Below are 24,926 nucleotides of genomic sequence, written 5' to 3'. Positions count from 1 at the left end.
CTTTCCTCCTTGAAGTACATTGGAAATCATGTTCATTTGTTTTACTTGCAGTTTAAGCTAATGGAAATTTGAAAATTATTATTGGACATTTTAGGAACCAATAAATAGGTTGAATTAAACTGAAAGTGTTGACCATGAATTTATCAAAAAATATGGTCCTCCTGTTAAAGTGAATAATAGATTTTTTTTGGACAAGTCTTGACTAATAATATATAGAATGCCCTCAGGCCTCATCAAACTTGACTAATAATTGTATAAAAAAAGTTCTATAATTTTTAATTAAATTCATTGATAATGCATCTATCTGAAAGACAAAAAGGTATATATATATTAGTTACATATTATGAGGTGAGGTAACACCTGGTACAACATTTATATGTATGTGCTAATTGAGGTCGTTGTGAAGAGTGAAAATAGGATCATTTTGACCGGTTTTCCTTTCTTAAAATTCACCTCAGTTTATCAGACATTCACACATCACCAGAGTCTCTTTGGTTTCCCATTTCTGTGTCTCTCTCCTCTAATGTAATGTTCTTCAGAGAAAGGGAAAAGAAGGGTACACAAATTGCATTACATTGCATATATGAACATACATATATTATAAGAATTAATAAGGTAAAAATAATAATACAAAAGAAAGTGTAACATATAAAAACAATAATCAAAATGAGGGTGTTCTATATGTTTTCGTTACCAATGACAATTGGCATGGTGATTTTTACATTGAGATATTTCTCTGGACCTGATGTGCCGAAATATGTGTTATTCACCGTTGCTTATGCTTGGTTCTGCTCCATCTCCATCATCATCCTTGTCCCTGCTGACATATGGACGGTATTTTCCATTCGTATATATGTTATTCATAAAGTTCATGACCTTATTGCTTTCTATTTGATTGTATTTTATATCTTGATTGAGACATTTGCCTTCATTGATTATTAGACGCTAAACGATGCTGTAAATGTAACAATTTCCTTCTTGTGGAGTTTATCATATTGGAGTACCTTCTTACTTACATGGTAAGTTTCTTCCCTTTTTTAAAGCCCTAGAATTAGAATATTCCCTTGAAATTTAATAGCTATGTGTAATGTTTGGTATATATAATATATGTATGTTTCCACAAAGTTGACCTAATTGATATGAAGGTGTGACATGATCTTTTAGGATATTTATGGAAGCTAGGTTAATAGAAAAAACCACTCATAGTTTTGTATTAAATTATTTCTCTAAACAGGGCTGTGGTTCCCCTTCTTCAGGGTTATGAAGATGCTGGAGACTTTACAGTGAAAGCAAGATTAAGGACAAGCTTACATGGAAACCTTGTTTTCTATCTGTCTCTTGGTTCTGTGGCTCTTTTTGGATTGATATTACTAATAACTCTGAATAAATTTTGGTTTGCTTTTCTTTCTTTTTGCTTTTTTCTTATTGTTCATTTATTGATATTCCACACTTCTTATATACTATGGTTTTAAATTGCGGTTACGCTGCAAACCTTTATATTGCGGCAAAATGCTACCGATTTAGTAAAAACTGCGGTTGCAATGCCATTGCAGAGACTTCAAAATATTTTATATTGCGGCCACAATTGGGGTTGCAGACTGCAATTTAAAACCATTCTATACACTGCAAGATTTTTCAAATCTTGATAAGTTAACCTACGCCGTCTAACTCTATGCTTAATAATTTGTAGGAGTGGTAGTGTTAGGGGTTTTGCCATGGCTTGTTCTAACACATTTGGACTTGTTACTGGTGCATTTCTACTTGGATTTGGTATGAGTGAGATTCCAAAAGGCATTTGGTTAAATGCAGATTGGGCCATTCAGCAAAAATTTCTTTCCCACAAAGTTGCAAAAATGGCTGTCAAATTAGATGATGCTCATCAAGATTTCTCAAATGCTATTGTTGTAAGTTAGTCTTACTATTGATCTATCATAAAGATTTACCACTTAAATTACCATATTGTCAGCGTACTGTATCTTGCATCTCGATTATTTTCACTGACTTTTTCCTCCATTCTACTGGCTATCTCGCCCCATCTATACTTTTATGAATGATTTTTTTCTGAAATTTAGCGTATGTATAGTAGATCATATAAAATCTGCATCTTATTTATTGATAAAAAGAAATACTTTCTTTTTATCCTTTATTCTTTGCAGATATGATTTTTGATGGTGTGCCATTGTCAGATCACACAGGCAACATCAAAGCAAATGTCCAAGCGGGATTCTTTGAGACCCTACATGAATATTATTGACAAAATGTTAGTTCAAATGGTAAAGTCTATGAGTCTGTAATATTTTCAGGTATATATGGATTTTAAATGTTCTATTGCTAGGTGTTTATGTAACATTGGTTTTTTCTAGTTGAACGAAGACCCTTCCTTCAAACCACAGGGTGGGAGACTAGGAGAAAGTGACATGGATTATGATACAGATGAAAAATCAATGGCATCACTAAGACGTCGTCTTAGAAGAGCTCGTGAGCAGTATTATCGGTACAGAAGGTAGACACTGATCAATTTGCTACAAAAGTTGGTACTAAGTTCTATCAAAATCAAGAATTTCTGTGATGATCGGCCTTCAGTAAAACATCAAATTTTATGCAGAGTTTATTTAAAACTTCATTTTCTTTTTCTTTATTTCGTTTTTCTTGACGAGATACCTTGCTGTTTCATCACACAGATACACATCTTTTACCTGGAAATAATTTTATAGATTCTCACGTGCCATCGTTCCCCAAACATACCATAATACTTTACAGAGTCTCTCGTGTTTTTCGTATATCTTTAGTATATAAAAATTCTTTTCAAGTAATAAATACATTTTCTTAACTACTATGATTGATATGGTTACTATTACTATTTGCAGCGAATATACAAAATTTGTCCTAGAAGCCCTCGAGCTGGAAGATACCGTAAAGAACTATGATCGTCGTGATTCTACAGGATGGTTTACTCCTAACCTACATTTCTTTTTTCTCATTGTTTATCCACTCATTTTTTTTATTTTTTTCACATCTTTGTCTGTGTGGGAGGGAAGGGTCCCATATTCCTGATTGTTGTTATAGCAATTTTATATGGATTTTAGTCCCAGATTTCATTGGTTGTGGGAAAAGTGAAATTTAAATTTCGGGAGAATTGGTTCTGCGAAAAGTAAACACATAAATAATCAAGTGTAACCATATTATGCGAGATTAAAATATGATTCTAGTAGTCTATTCTTTGATCTAAAGGCAGATATCTGAGACAAAAGGCTTTCCAGTTATCATGAAAGTGACTTGAGAAGAGAAAGTATGTGTTCAAGTGTTATATTTATGAAGTAATTGTGCTGTTATGTCATTATTTAAATGTTTTATTCCAATCTTGCAGGAGATATATTTCATGCTTGAGGCCTGAACGAATAGGCAAAGTAGGTGCAGTTTTGGATACAATTGGTACTCACCGCATATTTAAAAAATTTATGAGCTTTTCGGTGATTATTTTCTCAATAGAAAATTAAATAGGATGTCACCCAGCAGTTCACTAGTATGATCATATTTGAATTGTGCTGAACTAATATTATACTTTAAAATGTTCGCACTAAACTGTTTATGAACCAAAGAGAACAATTTCATATGGCTCAAATATGTTGATTCATCACAGAGTTTCTATGGCGATGTATATTAAGGAAACAACTTGAGAAATCATTGGCTGTTATATTGGGCTTCATGTCATTTGCTATTCTATTAGCAGAGGCTACCATACTACCCAGTGGAGTTGACTTGTCTCTTTTCTCTATCCTAGTACATGCTGCAGGACACACAGAAGTGCTTGTACAGGTGATATTTATAGACATGTTCCTATGTATAATGTATTCCTATGTATAATGTATAATGTGTTCCTATTTATAGACACTAATGTCTTTGAAAACATATTAGTCTTTTTTCTTAATTCCTTTTTGTTGAGGCTACAAATTTTTCTTAAATCTCTTCATTTATCTCATTGTTTGATTCTTTTCACAGTTAGCTGCTTTCGTCCCTTTGATGTATATGTGTGTTTGTACATATTATTCCTTGTTTAAAATGGGAATGTTCATGTTTTACTCATTGACACCAAGACAAACAAGCTCCGTAAGCTTGCTTATGATATGCTCGTAAGTTTTTTTCCGTTTTCAGATTATATATTTTAAGTCATTAGCGTATAGTATAGTTATTCTAAATTTCTTCCCTATGTGTTGCACATCTTCTTGCAGGATGGTGGCAAGATATGCTGCACCTATTTCATACAACTTTCTCAATCTCATCAATATTGGCGGGGATAGAAAAACCGTTTTTGAAAAAGTATTTTACTGTTGTCTCCAGCTTTATTTATTGTTCAACAATTATGATGTTGTCCTTTATCATTGGTGTTCTAGCTATGACTCTTATTATTAAATGAATCAACATGCATAAAAATAACCATAGGATGTGAGCCTTTGTTTCATACTTCATATAGAAAAAATCATGTCTGCAACCAAGATAAAAGATAAGGGCTTAGATTGTCAATATAAGGCTAACTTATCTTCTAAGAGCTTAAATATAGATTAATGAAAAAGTATAATTAACTGATTCCAGTATGAAATTATCTATCTCCATCAATAGTTGATGCAAGCTATTTTTCTGTTTATGTGAATTGAGTTCAGTACCTGCTGAAGTAATAAATAATCAATATAATGTCACAGAAGTAGGAATTCTTAGAAGTGTTTCCATCAAACAACCATAAGAATGATAGCATCGAAGTTTATGGCATGTTCCATGTTGTTTGGTGGCCTAGGTTATTGACATGTTATTTAAAAGTTAGAATCAACCTCATCTAAGCATTGTAAATTTCGCTTCCTTACCTCTTCACAAAGATTGATGTTTACTCTAGCGTGCGAAACAAATGTTTTGTGCAGAAAATGGGAAACATTGATGATGCTGTTCCCTTTTTCGGGAAAGGATTCAACAAAATTTACCCTCTTATCATGGTTATATACACTTCACTAATAGCAGGCAATTTCTTTAACCGGGTCATCAACTATTGCGGGAATTGGAAAATATTCAAGTTTAGTGATGATGCAGAAGATATGGATGGATTTGATCCATCTGGAGTAATAATTTTGCAGAAAGGTAAGCTCAAGCCTTTTGCTTACTATATTTTATATCCAATATTTTGGACACAACAATTGACATTTTATTATGTGCAGCTACTATTTGTCTGATAATCTTGAATAGGTTTAAATACCTTTTCTTTTGAATTAGGTTCCCTAGTTAAATCATATAAATGTAGCATTCTAAACATCCTCGGTTTTGTAAAAAATAATCATCTTTCTCAGATTGGTTACGATAACAACTTAATTTTTTACCTTGAATTTTCTCCTCAGAGCGCTCTCTTCTTCAGCAAGGGCACAAAGTTGGCGAACTTGTTTTCCCTTTAGCCAGAAGTTTCAGCATGAGTATGGATGTTGAGTCTGTCAACAACAGGGCCAAGGTACAAATCCAAAACCACTGTGTTTTGATCATTTTCATTTATAAAATCTTAGAAACAGTTTCAAGACTAGATTTATGATACTTTCACAGGCTCTGGATGAGAGTGTCGCAAGCGAAGATAAAACAACTATCATGGTAGAGACCAAAAATGAAGAAGCTGACATGAGCAGAAAAATTGGTGGCAGAAAGTATTCAGCCTTAAGGACAAACCTGAATGAAGAGGGGTCAAGTAAAGATTTCACCCTAGAAATAAATTCTTCCTCTTTAACAAATGATTCTCATCCGGACACGAGTTCAGCACCATCTTCTGTGATAACCTCAAAATGGGAATCAATGATGCATGGATTTAAAAATTTAAAATCTAACATTGACTCCAATAAATTCCTTCCACTTAGTAATAATAATACTTATACATCATCTCTAAACTCAACCTCTTCATTTGAATCTCTTGATGATATATTTGAGAGATTGAAACGTCCACCATCAGAACACAAAGATTCTGGTGGTGAATAATATAATCATAGAGAAGACTTCAAGGAAATGAAGTTTGCAACATAAATGTATCATCACTACACATAAATGTATCATCACTACTTCTTATCAGTTTGCAACATAAATGTATCATCACTACTTCTTATCAGTTTGCAGGAATGCAATAGGAATATTTCAAACATGTAATTGTAACTTTGTAAGCACTAAGCAGTCAATCTGGTTCCAAATTTTGTTTATAGTGAACAAGAGCTGCCTCTACAACTTATTAAGATAATGTCATTTTGTCCTTGTACTAGACATAATTGTTTATACTTTATATTCATAAAAGAAAGTGAAGTCTTTTGTTTATCATTTATAGTTGTTGCATAAGAGTTGATGTGCCTCAAAATCTGATACTATTAGATTCAGGTTGAACAAGTTTATGATGTGAACAACATCTCATTCTTCTTGAGAAAATGAGATGTGAGGCCTAGATTTCCTTTGAAGTATCGTGCATAACGAGGAGTGTTTGCAGCATATCTATCTTTTTTATTTGGTGTGGATCAATATTTTTTTGACACTTCACAATGTCAAGCCACTGCCACATCATAGAGATTGGAGACTATTTTGCACGGAAAAAAATTGTGCACGGTAAGCTAAATTGATATAGAGTTTGGATTCAATTGAAGTAAACTTTCTCATGTCCCCTTGACAATTTCTAGAAGCTACAAATATTAGATTTGGAAGGTCGTGAGTTTTGGATTTCTATTTTTTTCAAACAGAAACTAAGAGTGGTAGCTAAAAAGTTTGATACTACATACTAGTAGTAAGATCAGGTGCCGTTTAATTTGGGAAATGAGACTTTTTTCCATCATGGAAAAGTTTTTTTAAACCATTAGATTAAAAGGGAACATTGATTTTATCATAGACTGTCCATACTATATCTTTCTTCTCATTGTCTTCAACCTCTCATAAGACACCAATAGACCCACCACCACCACCACCACAACCGACTCCAATAACCACCATTAAACAATTGATTTCAGCCTAAATCTTTTATGCTCCAGATGATTATTATTTGAGCTACATCTGGACTCCACATCATTCACAAATACTACCCTTTTTAACCTTAAAATTATTAATTTGTTGGATACTTCTGCATTTAACATGTTTAAACGTATTCATATATGCAAACAAACAAATATCCAAATATTTTTTTTACTCAGGTAATGTGATTCATCATGTAGCAATAACATTCACCAATCCAAGCTTGTTCTATGTCTATTTAAAAGTCTAGTCAGGATATTTATTTGGTGGTCATTGAACGAGTTAGCAATCCTTAAGTAGATCTTAATGTTTTTCTTACCAATCCTTAAGTAGCTTCTGGTTTGAAAAACCAGACATAGCAAATAAGAAAGGAAAACAATGATTTCAGGAATGGAAACATAAAGCTATGCGGGTCAATAACATTCAGAGGTTGATGACAGTGAGAAAAAACATATAGTGTGGACAGTCTATAGTAAGATCAATGTTCCCTTTTAATCTAATGGTTTAAAAAAACTTTCTCATGGTGGGAAAGAAGTCTCCTTTCCCAAATTAAACGGCACCGTAAGATCAAATATAAATCTCTTAAAAGCATCCACATTGCTGGGTCTTTACCATTTAAGACTTGGTGCATAATAGGTATCCCCAATGTCGAGAAAAAAAATTGGGGGTCTCGTAAGATCGAAGGTCTCACTTTAAGACCCCCAATCTTAAGTGGATCCCACATCACTTTTCAATAAAATAATCATTATTTGAATTGTTTATGTTGCTTTTCATTAATAAATAGTTATTAGTGGGACCCATTTAGGCCTTTTGATAAAGAACCTCTATTGGAATGGTTGAGTACCTATCAGGTACTATTATTAAAAAATAATAAAAAAAGTGATGTGTTCATGTGGGGCCCGTTTAAGACCTCAAATGTGAGGGTCACCATTATGGATAATTTTTTTTTTTGTCAGGTAACCTAATGGCTAGAATTTACCTTATAAGATGAATAAGTGGGGTGTCCGGGGTTCGAACCCCGGCCCTGTCCTACCAACTGAGCTATGCTCACGGGACACCATTGTGGATGTTTTAAACACACTTACATGCGTCAAAAAGAAAGGGACGTACTTAACCCACTTGGGTTGGCCTAGTCGTAATTGGCTTGGGACCTGGGAGTGTGCTCCTCCTCAAGGTCTTAGGTTCGATTCTCTCTGGTGCTAATTTAAGTGGGCTAATTTAGCTTCTTCAAAAAAAAAAAAAAAAGGGACGTACTTATAAAATATTTATTCTATCTCTTTTTCTTTTAAGTATGTCGAAAATAAACTCATTTACAAGGTTGATCTTGTAGTCATTTTAAGTATGTAAGAAATAAACTTATTTATGAGATTGATTTGACTTTAAAACATAATATCTTAAAGTTTGATTCTCGAGAAATGTTAGGGTCACAGCGTCGCACTCTCTTTGGCACACTCCGATAAGAATTTGTCACATCCCCTTCTCTCTTCCTTCTCATCAAATTTTAAGGTTATATTTTGAGTTTTGTGAATCTTGTGTTGGTGATTTGAGTTGCATTTGTTTCTTGGGCAGCTGTGTTTGTGCTTGTTTTTCTCTCCCACTCTTGAACACTTTGCCTCAGCTCGGATGTGACTATTTTTATTCATCGGTTTGTTTTGTTGTTGCAAAAAATATTATTCAAATGTATTGTTCATCATTTAGCTAAATTAACTTCATCTTCCAATGATACTATTTTGATGAATGGTTGATGAGGTGATCTTGATGAAGCTGCTGGGTTTGGATGGAAGATGATGAATGGTGTTGGTGATGAATCATGTGTTCCTTCTTTTTCCATTTTATTTTTTTAATTAAAGATATTCCTTTTCTATTTATTTATTTAATTATGTAAATAATTAGTTGGCTTTTTTTAAAATTTTAATTCAATAAATGCCATGTGGTGTCCATCTAAGGGCCACATGGACTTTGACCGGATCAAAATCAAGGGGGGTCAACGAGTTGCAAAAGGGTGTGAAGTTGGGGGCTGAAAAGTTGTTTTTTTTAATAAGGGGTCAAAATTACTACGGGGCTAAACATAAGGGACCAAAAGTGCATTATAGCAAAAAATATATATCAAAAATAATCAAGTGTAACTAAGACTTATGATCTTAGTCTTATGACCATAAAAAACTTATTCCAATATCGCAATGATATAACATCTAGGGTTAATAGGTCTTTACCCCCTGTAATATAGGTCATTTCCAGTTTTTTCTAAAATATTTTTGTTTTGATTTACACCCTAATAGGCCAAACAAAAATGAAAATTTTTTAAAAAATAAAATAAAATTGGTGTATGCTTAGGATCGTTTAGGAAACAAGAGGATTTTTAGGAAAGGAGATATGAAATACTAAATGCCCACGTTAAGATTTTGATAAATGATTATTGACTTTTAGATTAAAAAAAATGAACGTTTAAGATTTGGTGTCAACGGATCCATTGACATCTGGTGTCAACGAATCATGTCTCATTTTTTAAATATCTTTATAAGTTTTTATGAAAAATATGTTTATTCAATATATAAGATATTTTTTTAAAACATACAGGAATTTTTTTTATTTTTAAAGTGATATATTAGAATTTATAATATTTTTTAACTTTGAATAAATAATTTTTAAATTTAAGATCATGTAAGACACTGTTAACAAGACTTATTAATCTAAGACACTCGTAAACAACTTTGCATTCTACAAAACAAAATTGCAAATTGGGTGTAATTTATTTAGGGTATGCATACGGAAAAACCCATTTATTTATTATATTTATTGATTTAGGATTATGACAGCAGTAAAGAAAGTATGTATCACCATCTTTGAGCATTCCACCTTCCTCTCATCTAATCCAACACAATACAGAACGCAGCACCAACCAAACTCTCAATAAATAAATCCATTTCATTCAAACCCTATTCCCCAAACTCAATGGCTTCTTCTCTCAATCTCTCCACACCCTCTCTCTCGCGTCCACGGTAAGTTTCACCTTCTCAATTTCCCACTTTCTTCCTTCTCTTCACCTTCTGAAACCGCTTTGTTAGGTTCTATTTCAATCCCAATTTTTTAACTGCTTTAATTTTGAACCTAATTCTTACTCAAAGAAAACTAATCCAGATTATCTTAATTTTTAGTTATGCTGGATTATAAGTATATCTTAATTTTTTTTATCTTAGCTTATTTTATGAATAAAGCTCTACATTTCTTAAATCAATATAGTTGACCACGTAATTGTATTTGTGACTCAATCAAAAGAAAATTTCTTTACCACAACTTTGTTCCTCTAATCTTATCCGTTTTGTTATATTTTTAATATGTTTAGCTTTCATGTCTTGCCAAAGCTTTACCTAAACTTTCCTTATCCCAATTTTCTTTTTTGGAGATGGGTTGTATCCGAATAGACTTTGCAGCACTAACACAAACACAGATACCGAACATGACATTGACACTAACATGTCAGTGTCGAACATAGACACATGTCGGACGTTGGACACGTCTTCGATCAGAAGTGTCGGTACTACACAGAAAATAGATGCACATTGTGTCTTTCTGTGATAATAAATTCTGATTTTTGTAATTTTTTTTGTAGGAATTATGTTTGGATATCACAGCTATTAACAGTAGCTTTTGTCTCTTTTTGTTCAATATAGGGCATGCAAAAATTTCAAATTGCTCAATGGGTTTAACAGTTTAAGTCCGTCGATGATTAATGTGCGTGGCTCAGATTTTGCATTTGTTCGGCTGAGCTCAAAATTCCCTTCTTGTCGCAATGCTGCATTGACCTCTGGAGGAGGAGACCTAAAAAATGAAGATCTGGTTGGCGTTGAATCAGCACAACCTAATGCAGTAGCGCTTGGAACATTGGGAGCAGATACAACTCTAACAGGCAGTGGTTTTTCTGATGATAACGATGACTTTGATTCGGACAGTCCAACAAAAGGTTTTGCTTCCATACCAGAGGCCATCGAAGATATCCGGAATGGAAAGGTCGTTAATCTTTCTCTCTGCGGGTATTTCTATTTAAAAGTTTTGGTTTTGTGTTGCCTCCACTTAGATTTCCGTTATTAACTGACATTAGTACTTCAGATGGTAGTGGTTGTAGATGACGAGGACAGAGAAAATGAAGGAGATCTAATAATGGCAGCACAGTTGGCAACACCTGAGGCTATGGCTTTTATTGTGAAGCATGGAACTGGCATAGTTTGTATAAGCATGAAAGAGGAAGACCTGGAGAGATTAGAGCTTCCTTTGATGGTCAACAGTCGGGATAATGATGAGAAACTCCGTACAGCATTCACTGTGACAGTGGTATGTACAATTTGGTGCGTGCATTTTTTTATCTGGAGGTAGTTCTGTATCTATCTGATCAAAACTCTTCCATTCTTACATCATCTAAAACACTATATTTACGCACCTTCATGCGATGGTCAACTTTAGGGAATAATTTATCTCGCCTGAGCTGCACTTGTGTAGGCGTTAAGTTCGACAAAAAATCAGCGTGACTTCACTTTGTTGCATTTAATATCTTTTGTCTCCCAGTACGTAACAGAAATTTACTTATTATATACTAGAATAGCATCATGTCATGTTTTAAAAAAAATAAAAAAGTGTCATGTCATAAACAGTTATTGAAATTTAATAAAATATAATTTTGTGGTGGAAATTTTGTTCCTATGCAACTCAGGAACTTATCAATGCAATTTTGTAGGATGCCAAATATGGTACCACCACAGGTGTGTCGGCTCAGGATAGGGCAACCACAGTTTTGGCCCTTGCATCCAAAGATTCAAAACCAAGTGATTTCAATCGCCCAGGCCATATTTTCCCGCTAAAATACAAGGAAGGTGGTATATTGAAGAGAGCTGGACATACAGAAGCTTCAGTTGATCTTGCAGTACTTGCTGGTTTGGATCCTGTGGCAGTTCTGTGTGAGGTTGTGGATGATGATGGTTCCATGGCTAGATTACCTAAGCTTCGCCAGTTTGCAGAGCGTGAAAATTTGAAAATTATATCTATTGCTGACTTAATAAGGTACTCCATGTGGTAGCATGTTGCGAAATACATTGTATGTTAGGACCCAATATGAGAGGTTTTTTAAGTAATTAGTAGGTGGCTAAGTAGGGTTAAGTGATTATTAGCAAGTTGCCCATCAGGGTTAAATAATAAAAAGCTCATGAGGGTTAAATAATAGAATGTTCTCTTTATTTGTATATAAAGGGAAATTCTTATGAGTTGTAGGTATGACGGAATAAGTTTCTGTTAGGACCAGAGTAGGATTCCTCTGAGTCAGTGAGTTGTGTCGAAGCTTTCTTTGGTAGTAGTTAGAGAAACCCTCTACTACTATTGTCATTACTATCAATAAAGCACCCTATTTTCCTTAATTGTCATCTATTTCTTCTTCTTTGTGCTGTGTTACTGTTGGTTGATTGCAGGATCCATTGGTTTCTACCATTGTATGCAATTTTTGTTGTCGGTCATGTTCATATTTTGCTTTCAGTTACAGCTAGAATAATTTAAATCCCTCATGTTGTCTGATACCGTAATTTGTCGTTCGAAAATTCGAACTACATAACGAGAAATTCAATCAATTTGGTTTTTTTGTGGTACTTACTCCTAATTTTAGAGGTTGCTATCAATCAATTTTCATGATTGCTTATGTGTTAAGTTCTTTTTTCTAATTTGTGCATTTCACTGAATATATTTTTTCTATACCATTACAAAAATGGAAATCCTATTTTGTTTATCTTCCATTAAATTCCTTGCACTGCAGTTATTAAACAAAAAATCTCCTTTAAGCGCAGTTAAATTTTTCCGTGCTTATTTTGTCTTTATATGCATCTATTTTTTGTTCCTTGCCTGATTCATCTTTAGCTAATTTTTCTTCCTGAATACTTTTTGTTTCTTTTCTGGTTACCTATCGAGGAGATTAACACCTATTAGTCTGGCAGGTATAGAAGGAAGAGAGATAAACTAGTGGAACGTGCTGGTGCTGCACTAATACCAACAATGTGGGGGCCATTTGAAGCTAACTGTTATAGGTCACTTTTAGATGGGATGGAGCATATTGCGATGGTAAAGGTGAGAAATCTCATGTCTATATTGAACTATATATATGTATAGTAATATGCATGAATATTTTTGATAGTTTAACTTTGATTTTAACTAAATGGACGAGAAAGCATGAGAGAGATACCAATATGTTAGAGCAATATGATTTAGCTAATTAGCACTTCTATGTTAAGCATACAACACTGCGTGAGTGCATTATTTTCTATTCTTCAATATTTTGCTTCGCTGTGACTTGGCTTGGGGTTGTGGTCTAAAGTGATGACGTGGTGGAATTTTAGTTTTGTTATGCCCCCAAATCTATTTATTCACTGGGCTTGTTGGAGTGGGGTGGCGAGTAGGAAAAGATTAAAGAAGGGGTTGTGGCTTGTCTGGCATGCGACAATTTGGGTTTTGTGGAAGAAGAGAAACAATAGAATTTTTAATGACGGTGTGGGGGAGGAGATAAAGGTGCTCTCGTGGCTTGTTTCTTCTTTGAGTGGGTTTGGAATCCTAGAGATTGCATCTTGCGGTAACCGTCCTGTTGTGTCTGTGTTGGGCTGAGTTTGTGGTGAGGCGGTGTTCAGGTCGTTTTTGGCGTGGCGGTGGAGTTTTTTTGGCTTATCTGTTTTGCTGGTTGCTCCTTCTCTGCAGTAGCTACTGCGATAGCTTTTCAGGGTGCTGTTGTACTGTCTGTGCGTTTCTCCCCCCCTTTTTCGCTTCTGTTTGGTGGTGGTGTGTCCTCTTGTTTCTGCCTGTTGTTGTACTGGCTGTGATGTAGGTGTATGCGGGAGTAGGCTATGTTTTTGGTAGGCTGCGTGATTTTGGTTAGCCGTTGTTAGTCTTGGTTCTCTGGTATATTTCAGCATCATGTAAATTTAGCTCGGTATGGGCTCTGTTTCTGCTGGTTTATTTAGGGTGTTTGGGTGTTTTGTGGTGGGTATCGGGTTTTCCGCATATTTACGACACCTGGTTTGTATGTTTTTTTTGCTGCCTTTTGGCTTGTCTGCGGTTGTTTTTGTGCGCCTTGCACTCATCCGTCGTGAATAATATTTTCCATTTCAAAAAAAAAAAAAAATCAAACCCTTTTTTCTTAATCATATATTGATAATAACCTGTTGTTACATTGCTGTGGCTGTCAAAATTTAAAAATAAAATAAAAAACTGACTCACATCGAAGCTGCTGTTTTCCATACTTTCTTTAGTTTTTTTATTTCCTGCTTGCTGAGGGGGTAATAATAATAGTATGATACTAGGAAGCCCAATTCTTGAAGTCCAGAGAGAGTTTCAACTCACAACATTCCAATACACACCTTGTTTGATGAAGTCCCCTACAATTGGAAAAGAAGCTAAACTAATGGCCTAAAGGAAAATGACTTACTTCCCTAGGATTGGCACCTTAAAATATCTAACTACTTACAAACTATCTGCCAGCTGCCAAGGCTAGAAGTCCCAAAAAATCTCAGATAGGGGCCTTCATCTTTTTCCTGTGAGTTAACTTGAAATTCTACAGCATGGTCCTGATGGCTTTGTAGAGTTCTGATCCACAAATACTTTGGCTTCAACAAAATAAATATGATATAGAATGCCTGAGCAGGTAGTGAATGTCCGTGAATTTTTCAAAATGAATAGAGAAAAAGGTAAAAAGAACTCCTTGATCCAGGGTCCACAAATAGGATCCACTAAGAGGTAAACTTTGTGAGTTTAGGCCGCTCTAATGCCCACGCAAGATTGAGTGAAGCCTTGGCCAGTCCAAGGGATCTAGTCATCTTTCTATTTGGATGTGTTCCCTAGGAATTGAATTCTCATTGACTAAAATTGGGATGTCATACTTATTATCCTTTAACTGACAAGATCAGTTTTTTTTTTCCTTAGGTGATAAATTGATGTACACCCCTTTTTTCAACATTTTTGCATTCAAGGTGTTTTCTATAAGCCTGCGGGATTTGAAAATCGGCAAACTCTTCCAATCATCTTGAACCTTTCAATTTTAAATTTTATATTGCTTGATTCAATACTCGACACTTGGCCTTTGTTATGGTTGGACTTATCCTGTTTAACAGGGTGACATAGGGGATTTTAAATTTTATATTGCTTGATTCAATACTCAATACTTAGCCTTTGTTATGATTGGACTTTTCTTGTTTAACAGGGTGACATTGGGGATGGATGTGATGTTCTTGTGAGGGTACACTCAGAGTGTCTCACAGGAGACATATTTGGATCTGCCAGGTGTGACTGCGGAAATCAGTTGGCTCTTGCAATGCAACAGATTGAGGCTGCTGGTAGAGGTGTGTTGGTATACCTTCGTGGACATGAAGGAAGGGGTATTGGATTGGGCCACAAGCTTCGTGCGTATAACCTACAGGATGAGGGAAGGGATACTGTAGAAGCCAATGAGGAGTTGGGATTGCCTGTTGACTCAAGGGAGTATGGAATTGGTGCACAGGTAATTATAATAAAAATAAAATAATTAGTCACTTGAATATTGAACATCTTATCCTCAATTATTTTACTGTATTCAATTCATGGTGATTTACATGATTATTAAGTTCAATGACATGCTATTGTCCATACAACATAGAACTAGATGTTTTGGGCAGTTGGATTCACTCATAATGGTTAGAATTTGAAATTGTAATTGCAGATATTGAGGGACTTGGGTGTTCGTTCTATGAAGCTGATGACAAACAATCCAGCAAAATATGTTGGGCTCAAAGGTTATGGTTTGTCGATTTCCGGTAGGATCCCATTGTTATCACTTATCACAAACGAAAACAGGAGATACTTGGAAACCAAACGTGTGAAAATGGGTCACATGTATGGCTTGGAATTTAACAGCAAATTGAATGGTAATGCCAGTAGTGTTGATGATTCCAATACTGCTCCTGGCACATAAACCTGTTTTTTCCTGTAAGATACACAAATTATGTCGCACAAAACAGAAGAGGAAGGGGAGTGTAAATTTCTATACTACTTCAGATGGATCTAAGAAGATTAAAGAATCCTGATTCTAGTCGTGACTTATTTATTTACTAATTCATTTGCACGATTTTTCTTCTGTCCGGCTCTATAAGTCATTTGAAACTTTATATAGTGCCATGTAATGTGTAATAGATGATAGAATAGGTGAGGGGCTGAGGGCATTGTCTAATGCTTAGACAAATTTGACGTTAACTTTTCTCGCTTTCTTTGATGACTTTTGTAGAAAACTAGAGGTTCTGCTTTTGTGAAGGTACCTTGTATAAGTGATTAAGGTGCATTTTTGTGACAATAAAGGTGCTCTTTGTTGAAGGGTAACTCGTGGATTGTAATTTTTTATTATATTAATTCTCTAATTATTAATATTACTTTTTTAAATGGGGTTCAATAATGATTGGGAATATTTGGTATTATGAAGATAATTATGATGTATTGTGATGGATCCATAAGTCTTAGCTAATTGTTTGACTGAATATTTGTGGTATCTTCGATTTGAACCGAGAACCTCCCATTTATGAGTTTTATGTGGTATTTACAATCTTGTCTACAAGACCAAAAAAATTTATGTATTGTGAAGGAAAATTGAGCTTTATAAAACTTCGATGTATTAAAAATACAACAATTAATAGAGAGCTTAATTTTCAACACTCATTTAATACATTATCTTCTCTCTATATCGTTCTCTTTCCATCATATCATCAAACTATCATATTTATCATTCTTTTTCTCTCTTTGTTTTAAAGTGTATACAACCTCAAGAGGTGTGCACAACATTTTCCTTAAAAAATTATAATTGAAACAAAATTATTGGAAGAAAATAGCATTTGTTTCCTTAAAAAATTATAATTGAAACAAAATTATTGGAAGAAAATAGCATTTGAGGATCGTGCTTAGCACTAGTACGAGAAAGTCAACGCAAACACACAGTCTATATGGTACGTAAATGTCTTGTTGTTTCCTTCGCTTTTCATTTGTTTAAAACCCTCAAGTTCACATTGACCAAAAAAAAAAACCTTCCAAGTTCACATAATCTATTAAAAAAATTCACAAATTGAATTGATTAAGATTTTTTTTTTGGTTACAAATTGATTAAGATTAAATTGCTTTAAATATTACTACTTCACTTAAAAATTACCAATTAAAATATCAGATCTTAAAAAACAAAAAAAAGAACCTATGTTTTCTACTCTTGAAAGCCTAATTTAAGATTTTATCAACTTTTTTTAATTTTAAGGATTAATAGGCTTTTACCCCGCAATATAGGTCACTTTTGGTTCCCCTTGTAAAAAAATTTGTCAGATTCCGTCCTTGTAATTTTGTTTTTTATTTTGAAATACCCCCTAGGTCAACTGATTGTGCATTTTCGTTGATGTGGCACGCTCAGTCACCGTTTTCTTTTTTGAAAGGATTTGTTGAATTTTAAAAATTATCAATTTACGAGGTGTCATTTTTCTGTAACTTTAATTTATCTTTAAATTGCAAACGATTCTTATTCGTTGTACTGTAGTTGGTGATGCACAATCATAATCGGAAAATATTAATTTCAGATTACATTTAAGCTTAAAAAAACCTACAAGCATTTTTTAAACCAAATATTTTAGTTACTAATGATTCTTTTTGGCAGCTCACTAGAACCTGGTTGTTGGACAGCAACAATCTTTGACAGCATGTTTCAACTTTCAATATTTGTATGTTTGATTTCCTGACATCATCGTATGAGTATCATAAGTAAAAATAATTCTTCAATGGGCATATAAAAAATTAGGGTTTATAAAAAGTAGGGGTGGCATACATGTAATGTTGTTGTCGATGCATCCTTTAACAATGCCCTTAAGAAGTAGGTATTATTGTATGCATAAGAGATTGTTGTTTTTGAATTTCCAAACTGTTGTATTTGGATTTCCAAATTCTATTATCTATCGAAGTTGTTACTAGGTTGAGTCACGACCAGGTCGCTCTCTTTAAGACGTTTCGTGGCACTGCCCAAAATTATGCAAGGCAGACTATCAACCACGCCGCCTCCAGGATAAAACAAGCCCAGCTACAATTGTGCGGTTAACTACTGCACTGTAGAAAACCGTTCGAGAATTACACCCTCAAATATGGTACTAAGACCACTCTTTAATACTGAAACCACTTTAATATGGTATTGTTACCACTCTGTTATGGTGCTGAGACCACTCAAATATGGTGTTAACACCATTCTAACTTTAAGTTCTCCAAACTATCAATATGGTACTACAACCACTCAAATATGGTGATACCACCATTTCTCCTCAAATAAAAAATATTGAAATACTTTTTATATATACCGTTAAGATCATTCTTAATTCCGACGGGACATTGTTCTTCCAAATAGGGACTATGATCTTAAAAGTATTCTTTATTCTGAAGGGACATTTATCGAAGGGACTATGTTTTTAAGACCATTCTTAATTCCGAAGGGACATTAAACTGAAAAGCGACTATGGTCTTAAGAACACTCTTAAATCCGAAGGGACATAAAAAGGAGATGAAGAGAAGAAAGACTCGTCAACACAAGTCAAGAAAGGGAGAAGAGAGAAAGAGTTCCCGACAATTCAATGAAACTCTTTGGTGTGTTTTTTGAACTGAGTGGAGTCCTCTATTTATATAGAGATTCTGTAACTGTTTTAGCAAAAATTGCGACAACAGTTACTCTAGTGGATAAGATTAAAATGGAGTTTATCCATTAATCAGTTCAACAACACTTGTGGATAGGATCAAAAGAAACAAATCCACAAAAGTGGAGGAACCAAACTATTGGATTTGAATGAAGGAAATATAATAATAATTAAATTATTATTCTTATCACAACCACCATAAGCTAAATTTATGGAAAGTGATATTCTCGAATAAAATAATAATTACTATTATTTTTATCACTATCAAGTATTTAAAATTAAATACCACAATTTAAACACTACTAATGTGTGTGTTCTATTTTATGCGGGACCCCCACACTCTATTTTTTCAATTCACACAACATTAGATCAAAGTATAATTACTTGGTGTTTAATCTTTCAATTTTTCATCAAACATCACATCAATGTTCCAACAATCCCCCACTTGAATTTAAAAAATGGTTTCAATAATAACGTCAAAACGTTTCTATAAGGTTGCTAATAAACAAAGGTGTCGCCTACAACTTGAACCTTTGCATAGCGGATAATATTCCGATTTAACAAGAGTTGCTTACAGCATTGAACTCTATCTCAGACATAGAACCCACACACAAACCTTTTCCTAAGGTGTATTCTAAAAGCTCGTGCGTTTTATGGCCCTGCACGTCTATTCCGGTTTTAACGAACGTTCTAGGTATTCTGCCCCGAATACCATAGGAATCGGCCTAAGTTCCACATTCGTATAGGTGAGTCTATCAAGAGTACTCCTGTAGCTAGGTACTCCACTCCACATAGAGTATAGATCTCATTAAGAGTTTCTATTATCTCATCCTTCTGTCACTGCAGGAATCATGCTTTCTTACTTTTCTCATAGCATGTTCTATCACTCATGACTTGTTATTACCCATTGAACCTATTTCTTGGGATCTCCAATCATGTAGGTCGGGTTACCATCACTTGTGACCTTTGGGCATTAGTCTTATCCTATTAGATGTGTTTAGGACTTTCTTTCTAGTAATTCCTTTCGTCAAAGGATTTACTAATTCTTTATCAGTACGTGCACGATATACTTTAATCGTTCCTTTTAGAGCTCTCTAATCATTCTGTGTTCGTGCCTTAATTATCGTCTCTCACCATTGTGGCAACGATTCTCAATTTTGTAATAGCTGCAGACTATCACAAAAAATTAACACTTCGGACAACGGTTTCACCCACTGAGGGTTCTTAGCTAGCAAGCATCTTATCAACTTGCTTCTTCACTAGTTTTGTCTAGTGTTCTCATCTCAGATTCATTCCATAATATTATTTGTTTCAACAAATAACTCCTCCAGTGATGCTCAATGGGCAGTCACTGGTCGCTTTGAAACTCATCTGAAGGATGTTCAATTTTTTTATCTTGTACCACTCATGTACAATATGATACTTCTCATTTGTATCTTGTACTATTCAAGTACAATAAGATACTTCTCATAATGTAATCGTAGAGTCATAATCTTCTTAAGGCACCTCATGACTCTTTAAGTAGCATGACAATGCTTCTCATCTGTCTACTAGTAAACTTGAACAAAAGTCTCACGACGTGGCCAACGTCGAGTCTAATACATTCAATGACATGTCTAAAGACTGCCAATGATGCTCACACTCAAGTGTTCTTGAAAAGTTTTACACTTGCAAGTTTACAGTCAAAGAATTACATTTTCTTAAGATATTCTCAACTTTGTGAGATTCATCAAAAAAGTTCTCTTTTCTGATCTAGTAATCTTGAAACCAAGAATTACTTCAACTTTGTCTAGGTCTTTCTTATCAATGTTGTTGATAAACAATGATTTCATATAATTCATAACATGAATCTTTAAACCAAATATGAGCAAGTCGTCTTCATAGAGACATATGATCGTGCAAATATTATTTGTCACTTTCATTCACTTTATACTCATTCGATAGCATTAGAATGTCAAATTTTTCATGTCATTCCTTAAGAGTTTATTTTTGACCTCACAAAGAATTATCTAACTTACAGAACTTGTTTTCTAGTCCATGAATCACAAAACCTTCCGGTTGTTTAATATAGACTTCTTCTTCTAGTTCACCATAAAGAAGGCAACTTTCACATCCATTTGGAGTACTATCGAGTTATGAACGGCGGCTAAAGGGACTAGTACTCTTATGAATATGATTCTAGTGACTGGTGAATAAGTGTCGAAGAAGACTATATTTTTCTCTATCTAAAACCTTTGACTACAAGGAGAGCCTTGTATTCATCAACCGTACCATCAGGTTTTAGTTCTTTTTCCTAAAATCCAAATACAACCGATCAGTTTGCAACTATGAGACAAGTCAACCAAGTGTCTTGTTTTGTTAGACTCTAGAAAATCCATTTCATCGTTTATTGCTTCTTGCCATAATTCAGCATCCAATAAGGATATAGCTTCTTTAAGGCTTAATTGATATTCTTCCAATGTATAAACCGAGTTCATACTCTTTAGCTATTCTAGCTTTCCTACCTCATCAAGGTTCTATAACATCTGGTACGATGTTTTCATAACTATTTCTGATTACATGAATATGATCAGATATAGTGCCCCCACTAGTTCTTAATTTTTAGAAGAGAATTTATTTTGCTCCCACTAGTGCCCCCGCTATTCTTTAGTTTAAAGGGGTAAATATTTACATAGAAATTGGCGTCTTTTAATTCTATGATCACTTTAACATTTAGGTCATAAAACCTATATGTTTCGCTATTTATAGCATACCCAATGAATATACATTCATATGCTCTACTAGAGAGTTCAACTCTCTTGGGGTCCATAATCTAAATATAGTCCAGACAATCCCAAGTTTAAAAAATAAGACAATTAGTTGGGTTGTCTTTTCTTCAAAAATTAGAATTTTTGTTCTTAGACCTGGGTACTCTATAAATTTCAATTTTCGTTATAAAAATTGAACATATCAAGCATATCAATTTTATTTTCCAAAATTCACAGTCATCAATAAATATGATAAAATATCATTTTATCATTTCTAGTTTATGTGCCATCAAGTTCACACATATCATAATCTATTATATTTAGAGATTCATATTCTCTAAATTCTGATTTATATGAACTTTTGTTCATATATCTTGACTGCAATAAATAAAATTGTCTAATCATATAACGTTGGAACTAAGTTCAAGTTACTCGAGTTTAAAATTAAACGCTTGTTCACATGTCAAATATTAAAATCACAAAACTAATCAAATAGAAGGAGAATTTTAATTTTGAACCTACCATTAAATGTGCAATCTTTTTCCACAAGAATGCATGGTACACAAATCTCTCTTTAAGTCTAAGTCAACTCAGTCTTATTCAATAGAAATCTGAAATTCAGATTCTTTCTAGACATAAAGTACAATTCCACAACTCCATTTATTTTCCTTTATTGCAGAGTTATACGTTTGAAGCTTTAGTGGCTTAGTTCATAGCTGGTGCTCAATATTATAGCAATGTTGTTGCGCTTAATCTTAGAGCCTTGATCTATCAATATCATTATAAGCATAATTTTTCTCAACGCTGTTTTTCAAGTGAATTGTGATGACAATTTCTAAAACAGCACGTATGAGTTAAAAACCGTAAGCTTATTCCAATTATCATTCCTTTAACTCAAAAAACAGCAGCGTCGTAAAACACTTAGGAAATATTGGGATTGCACCATGTCGATGTGTACAGTTATGGCTCATTGCAATTAACTCCACACTTTACCAAAAAAATATGTGAATTTCATAGTGTTGTTGTTTATAACAAGCACTTCGTCGCGTTCGGCCATTAGATGTATTTCTATAGCTTGATTTATCCTTCTTGTATTTAGGGACAATTGAAGCTCAACAAGTAACTTCTTCAGTAGACATAACATAATGAAACGTCTTAAAATTGTTGTTTTTGAATTTCCAAACTGTTGTATTTGGATTTCCAAATTCTATTATCTACCGAAGTTGTTACTAGGTTGAGTCACGACCAGGTCGCTTTCTTTAAGACGTTTCGTGGCACTACTCAAAATTGTGCAAGGCAGACTATCAACCACGCCGCCTCCAGGATAAAACAAGCCCAGCTACAACTGTGCGGTTAACTACTGCACTGTAGAAAACCGTTCGAGAATTACACCCTCAAATATGGTACTAAGACCACTCTTTAATACTGAAACCACTTTAATATGGTATTGTTACCACTCTGTTATGGTGCTGAGACCACTCAAATATGGTGTTAACACCATTCTAACTTTAAGTTCTCCAAACTATCAATATGGTACTACAACCACTCAAATATGGTGATACCACCATTTCTCCTCAAATAAAAAATATTGAAATACTTTTTATATATACCGTTAAGATCATCCGTTAAGATCATTCTTAATTCCGACGGGACATTGTTCTTCCAAATAGGGACTATGATCTTAAAAATATTCTTTATTCTGAAGGGACATTTATCGAAGGGACTATGTTTTTAAGACCATTCTTAATTCCGAAGGGACATTAAACCGAAAAGCGACTATGGTCTTAAGAACACTCTTAAATCCGAAGGGACAGAAAAAGGAGATGAAGAGAAGAAAGACTCGTCAACACAAGTCAAGAAAGGGAGAAGAGAGAAAGAGTTCCCGACAACTCAATGAAACTCTTTGGTGTGTTTTTTGAACTGAGTGGAGTCCTCTATTTATATAGAGATTGTGTAACTGTTTTAGCAAAAATTGCGACAACAATTACTCTAGTGGATAAGATTAAAATGGAGTTTATCCATTAATCAGTTCAACAACACTTGTGGATAGGATCAAAAGAAACAAATCCACAAAAGTGGAGGAACCAAACTATTGGATTTGAATAAAGGAAATATAATAATAATTAAATTATTATTCTTATCACAACCACCATAAGCTAAATTTATGGAAAGTGATATTCTCTAATAAAATAATAATTACTATTATTTTTATCACTATCAAGTATTTAAAATTAAATACCACAATTTAAACACTACTAATGTGTGTGTTCTATTTTATGCGGGACCCCCACACTCTATTTTTTCAATTCACACAACATTAGATCAAAGTAATTACTTGGTGTTTAATCTTTCAATTTTTCATCCAACATCACATCAATGTTCCAACAGAGATGACCCGAGATAGTTTGTACTAGCAAAAACTGAGTGGGTATCTCCTATACTCGAAGTTGATACATGCAAAGCAGGATATGATTGATTGATATGGATTTTGAAGTGGATTCAAAAACAAGAGTGGATAGTATCACAAAAAGAGGGATAATATCTCAGATTTTGGTGGCACTAATAATTTGAGACGCATCTCAGCTACCTATCATGTGAACTCTCATGTTTGATTAATTAGAAATTTAAACAAGTTAATGAAGTTATTCATAATTTTGTTTGAATGATTACATCTTTAACTAGTTTTCACATCTTTAACTAGTTTTTCACATTTTTTCTTATTAACATTCAAACATATATCTACCAAAAAAAACATTCAAACATATATCGAAACTATTATTTAAAATGAAATGCATAAAACTTGCTTATGTGAAAAAACAATGAATTCACTTAAACATATAAAAAAGTTGGAGTTTTAATGCGGATTACAAAATCATTGAAGGAAAACTAGCTTTCATTTTTTAATAATATAAGGCATTAAATGCTAATTTATGCCCTCAAATTACATGTTATAAAAATCATTATAGAAATAGACATATCAAAAGTCTACATTCAAATTCTTAAAAGTTAGTAATATATTATGTAGTATTTTCTAATTCAAAGTTGCTTTTTATAGATTATTTAACATGTATAAGACATAAGTTAATATGAGCCATAATATAAAGCTATGGATAAATAAATGTGGTGACGACAGAGACTTTAAAGTCAAACGTTAACCATTCAGTAACGTTCGAAAAAATAAAAAGTTGTTAAAGTGATTAGTCATTGCATTGGAAGTATTTTCTTCCTAAATTTTGAGTTTTTTCTTATTAATAATAATCATCTAGACACCTTTTTTATTGGGGAAAAAGCAAGGTGGTCCCAGCCTCCCCATGTCGTGTGCGAGCTGGTACCTACCGACTCCGACTCTGTCTCTCGGTTTGGAAAGTATTCTTATTTCCGACCGTTACGACTTTTCCTAAAATAAACGATGACAACCATCTATCCAACGGCTCTTATTATTCAAAACAGCTGTCCCAGCTTGGACTTGGACTTGATCATTCCTTCT

General features: G+C 33.8%; 2 protein-coding genes across 2 annotated transcripts; both read left to right on the top strand.

The window, feature by feature from the left end:
- Positions 1-312: 312 nt before the first annotated feature.
- Positions 313-6,278, top strand: LOC11409288 (LMBR1 domain-containing protein 2 homolog A). The gene is made up of 14 exons (XM_024781414.2): positions 313-834; positions 943-1,019; positions 1,235-1,393; positions 1,691-1,904; positions 2,187-2,273; positions 2,364-2,503; positions 2,868-2,948; positions 3,368-3,432; positions 3,641-3,816; positions 4,000-4,130; positions 4,230-4,317; positions 4,911-5,124; positions 5,379-5,485; positions 5,575-6,278. Exons 1-14 carry the CDS (start codon positions 667-669, stop codon positions 5,995-5,997), a joined length of 2,130 nt encoding a protein of 709 aa, XP_024637182.2. The 5' UTR covers positions 313-666; the 3' UTR covers positions 5,998-6,278.
- Positions 6,279-9,819: 3,541 nt separating this feature from the next.
- On the top strand, positions 9,820-16,428 carry LOC11426139 (bifunctional riboflavin biosynthesis protein RIBA 1, chloroplastic). Its single transcript, XM_003608395.4, has 7 exons — positions 9,820-10,001; positions 10,674-11,010; positions 11,110-11,331; positions 11,732-12,054; positions 12,972-13,101; positions 15,221-15,517; positions 15,716-16,428. Exons 1-7 carry the CDS (start codon positions 9,955-9,957, stop codon positions 15,965-15,967), a joined length of 1,608 nt encoding a protein of 535 aa, XP_003608443.2. The 5' UTR covers positions 9,820-9,954; the 3' UTR covers positions 15,968-16,428.
- The last annotated feature ends 8,498 nt before the right edge of the window (positions 16,429-24,926 follow it).

This window comes from Medicago truncatula, chromosome 4 (assembly GCF_003473485.1).
Source record: "Medicago truncatula cultivar Jemalong A17 chromosome 4, MtrunA17r5.0-ANR, whole genome shotgun sequence".
In the NCBI taxonomy this organism is placed as follows: Eukaryota; Viridiplantae; Streptophyta; class Magnoliopsida; order Fabales; family Fabaceae; genus Medicago; species Medicago truncatula.
This window is presented reverse-complemented; position numbering and strand designations above follow the sequence as displayed.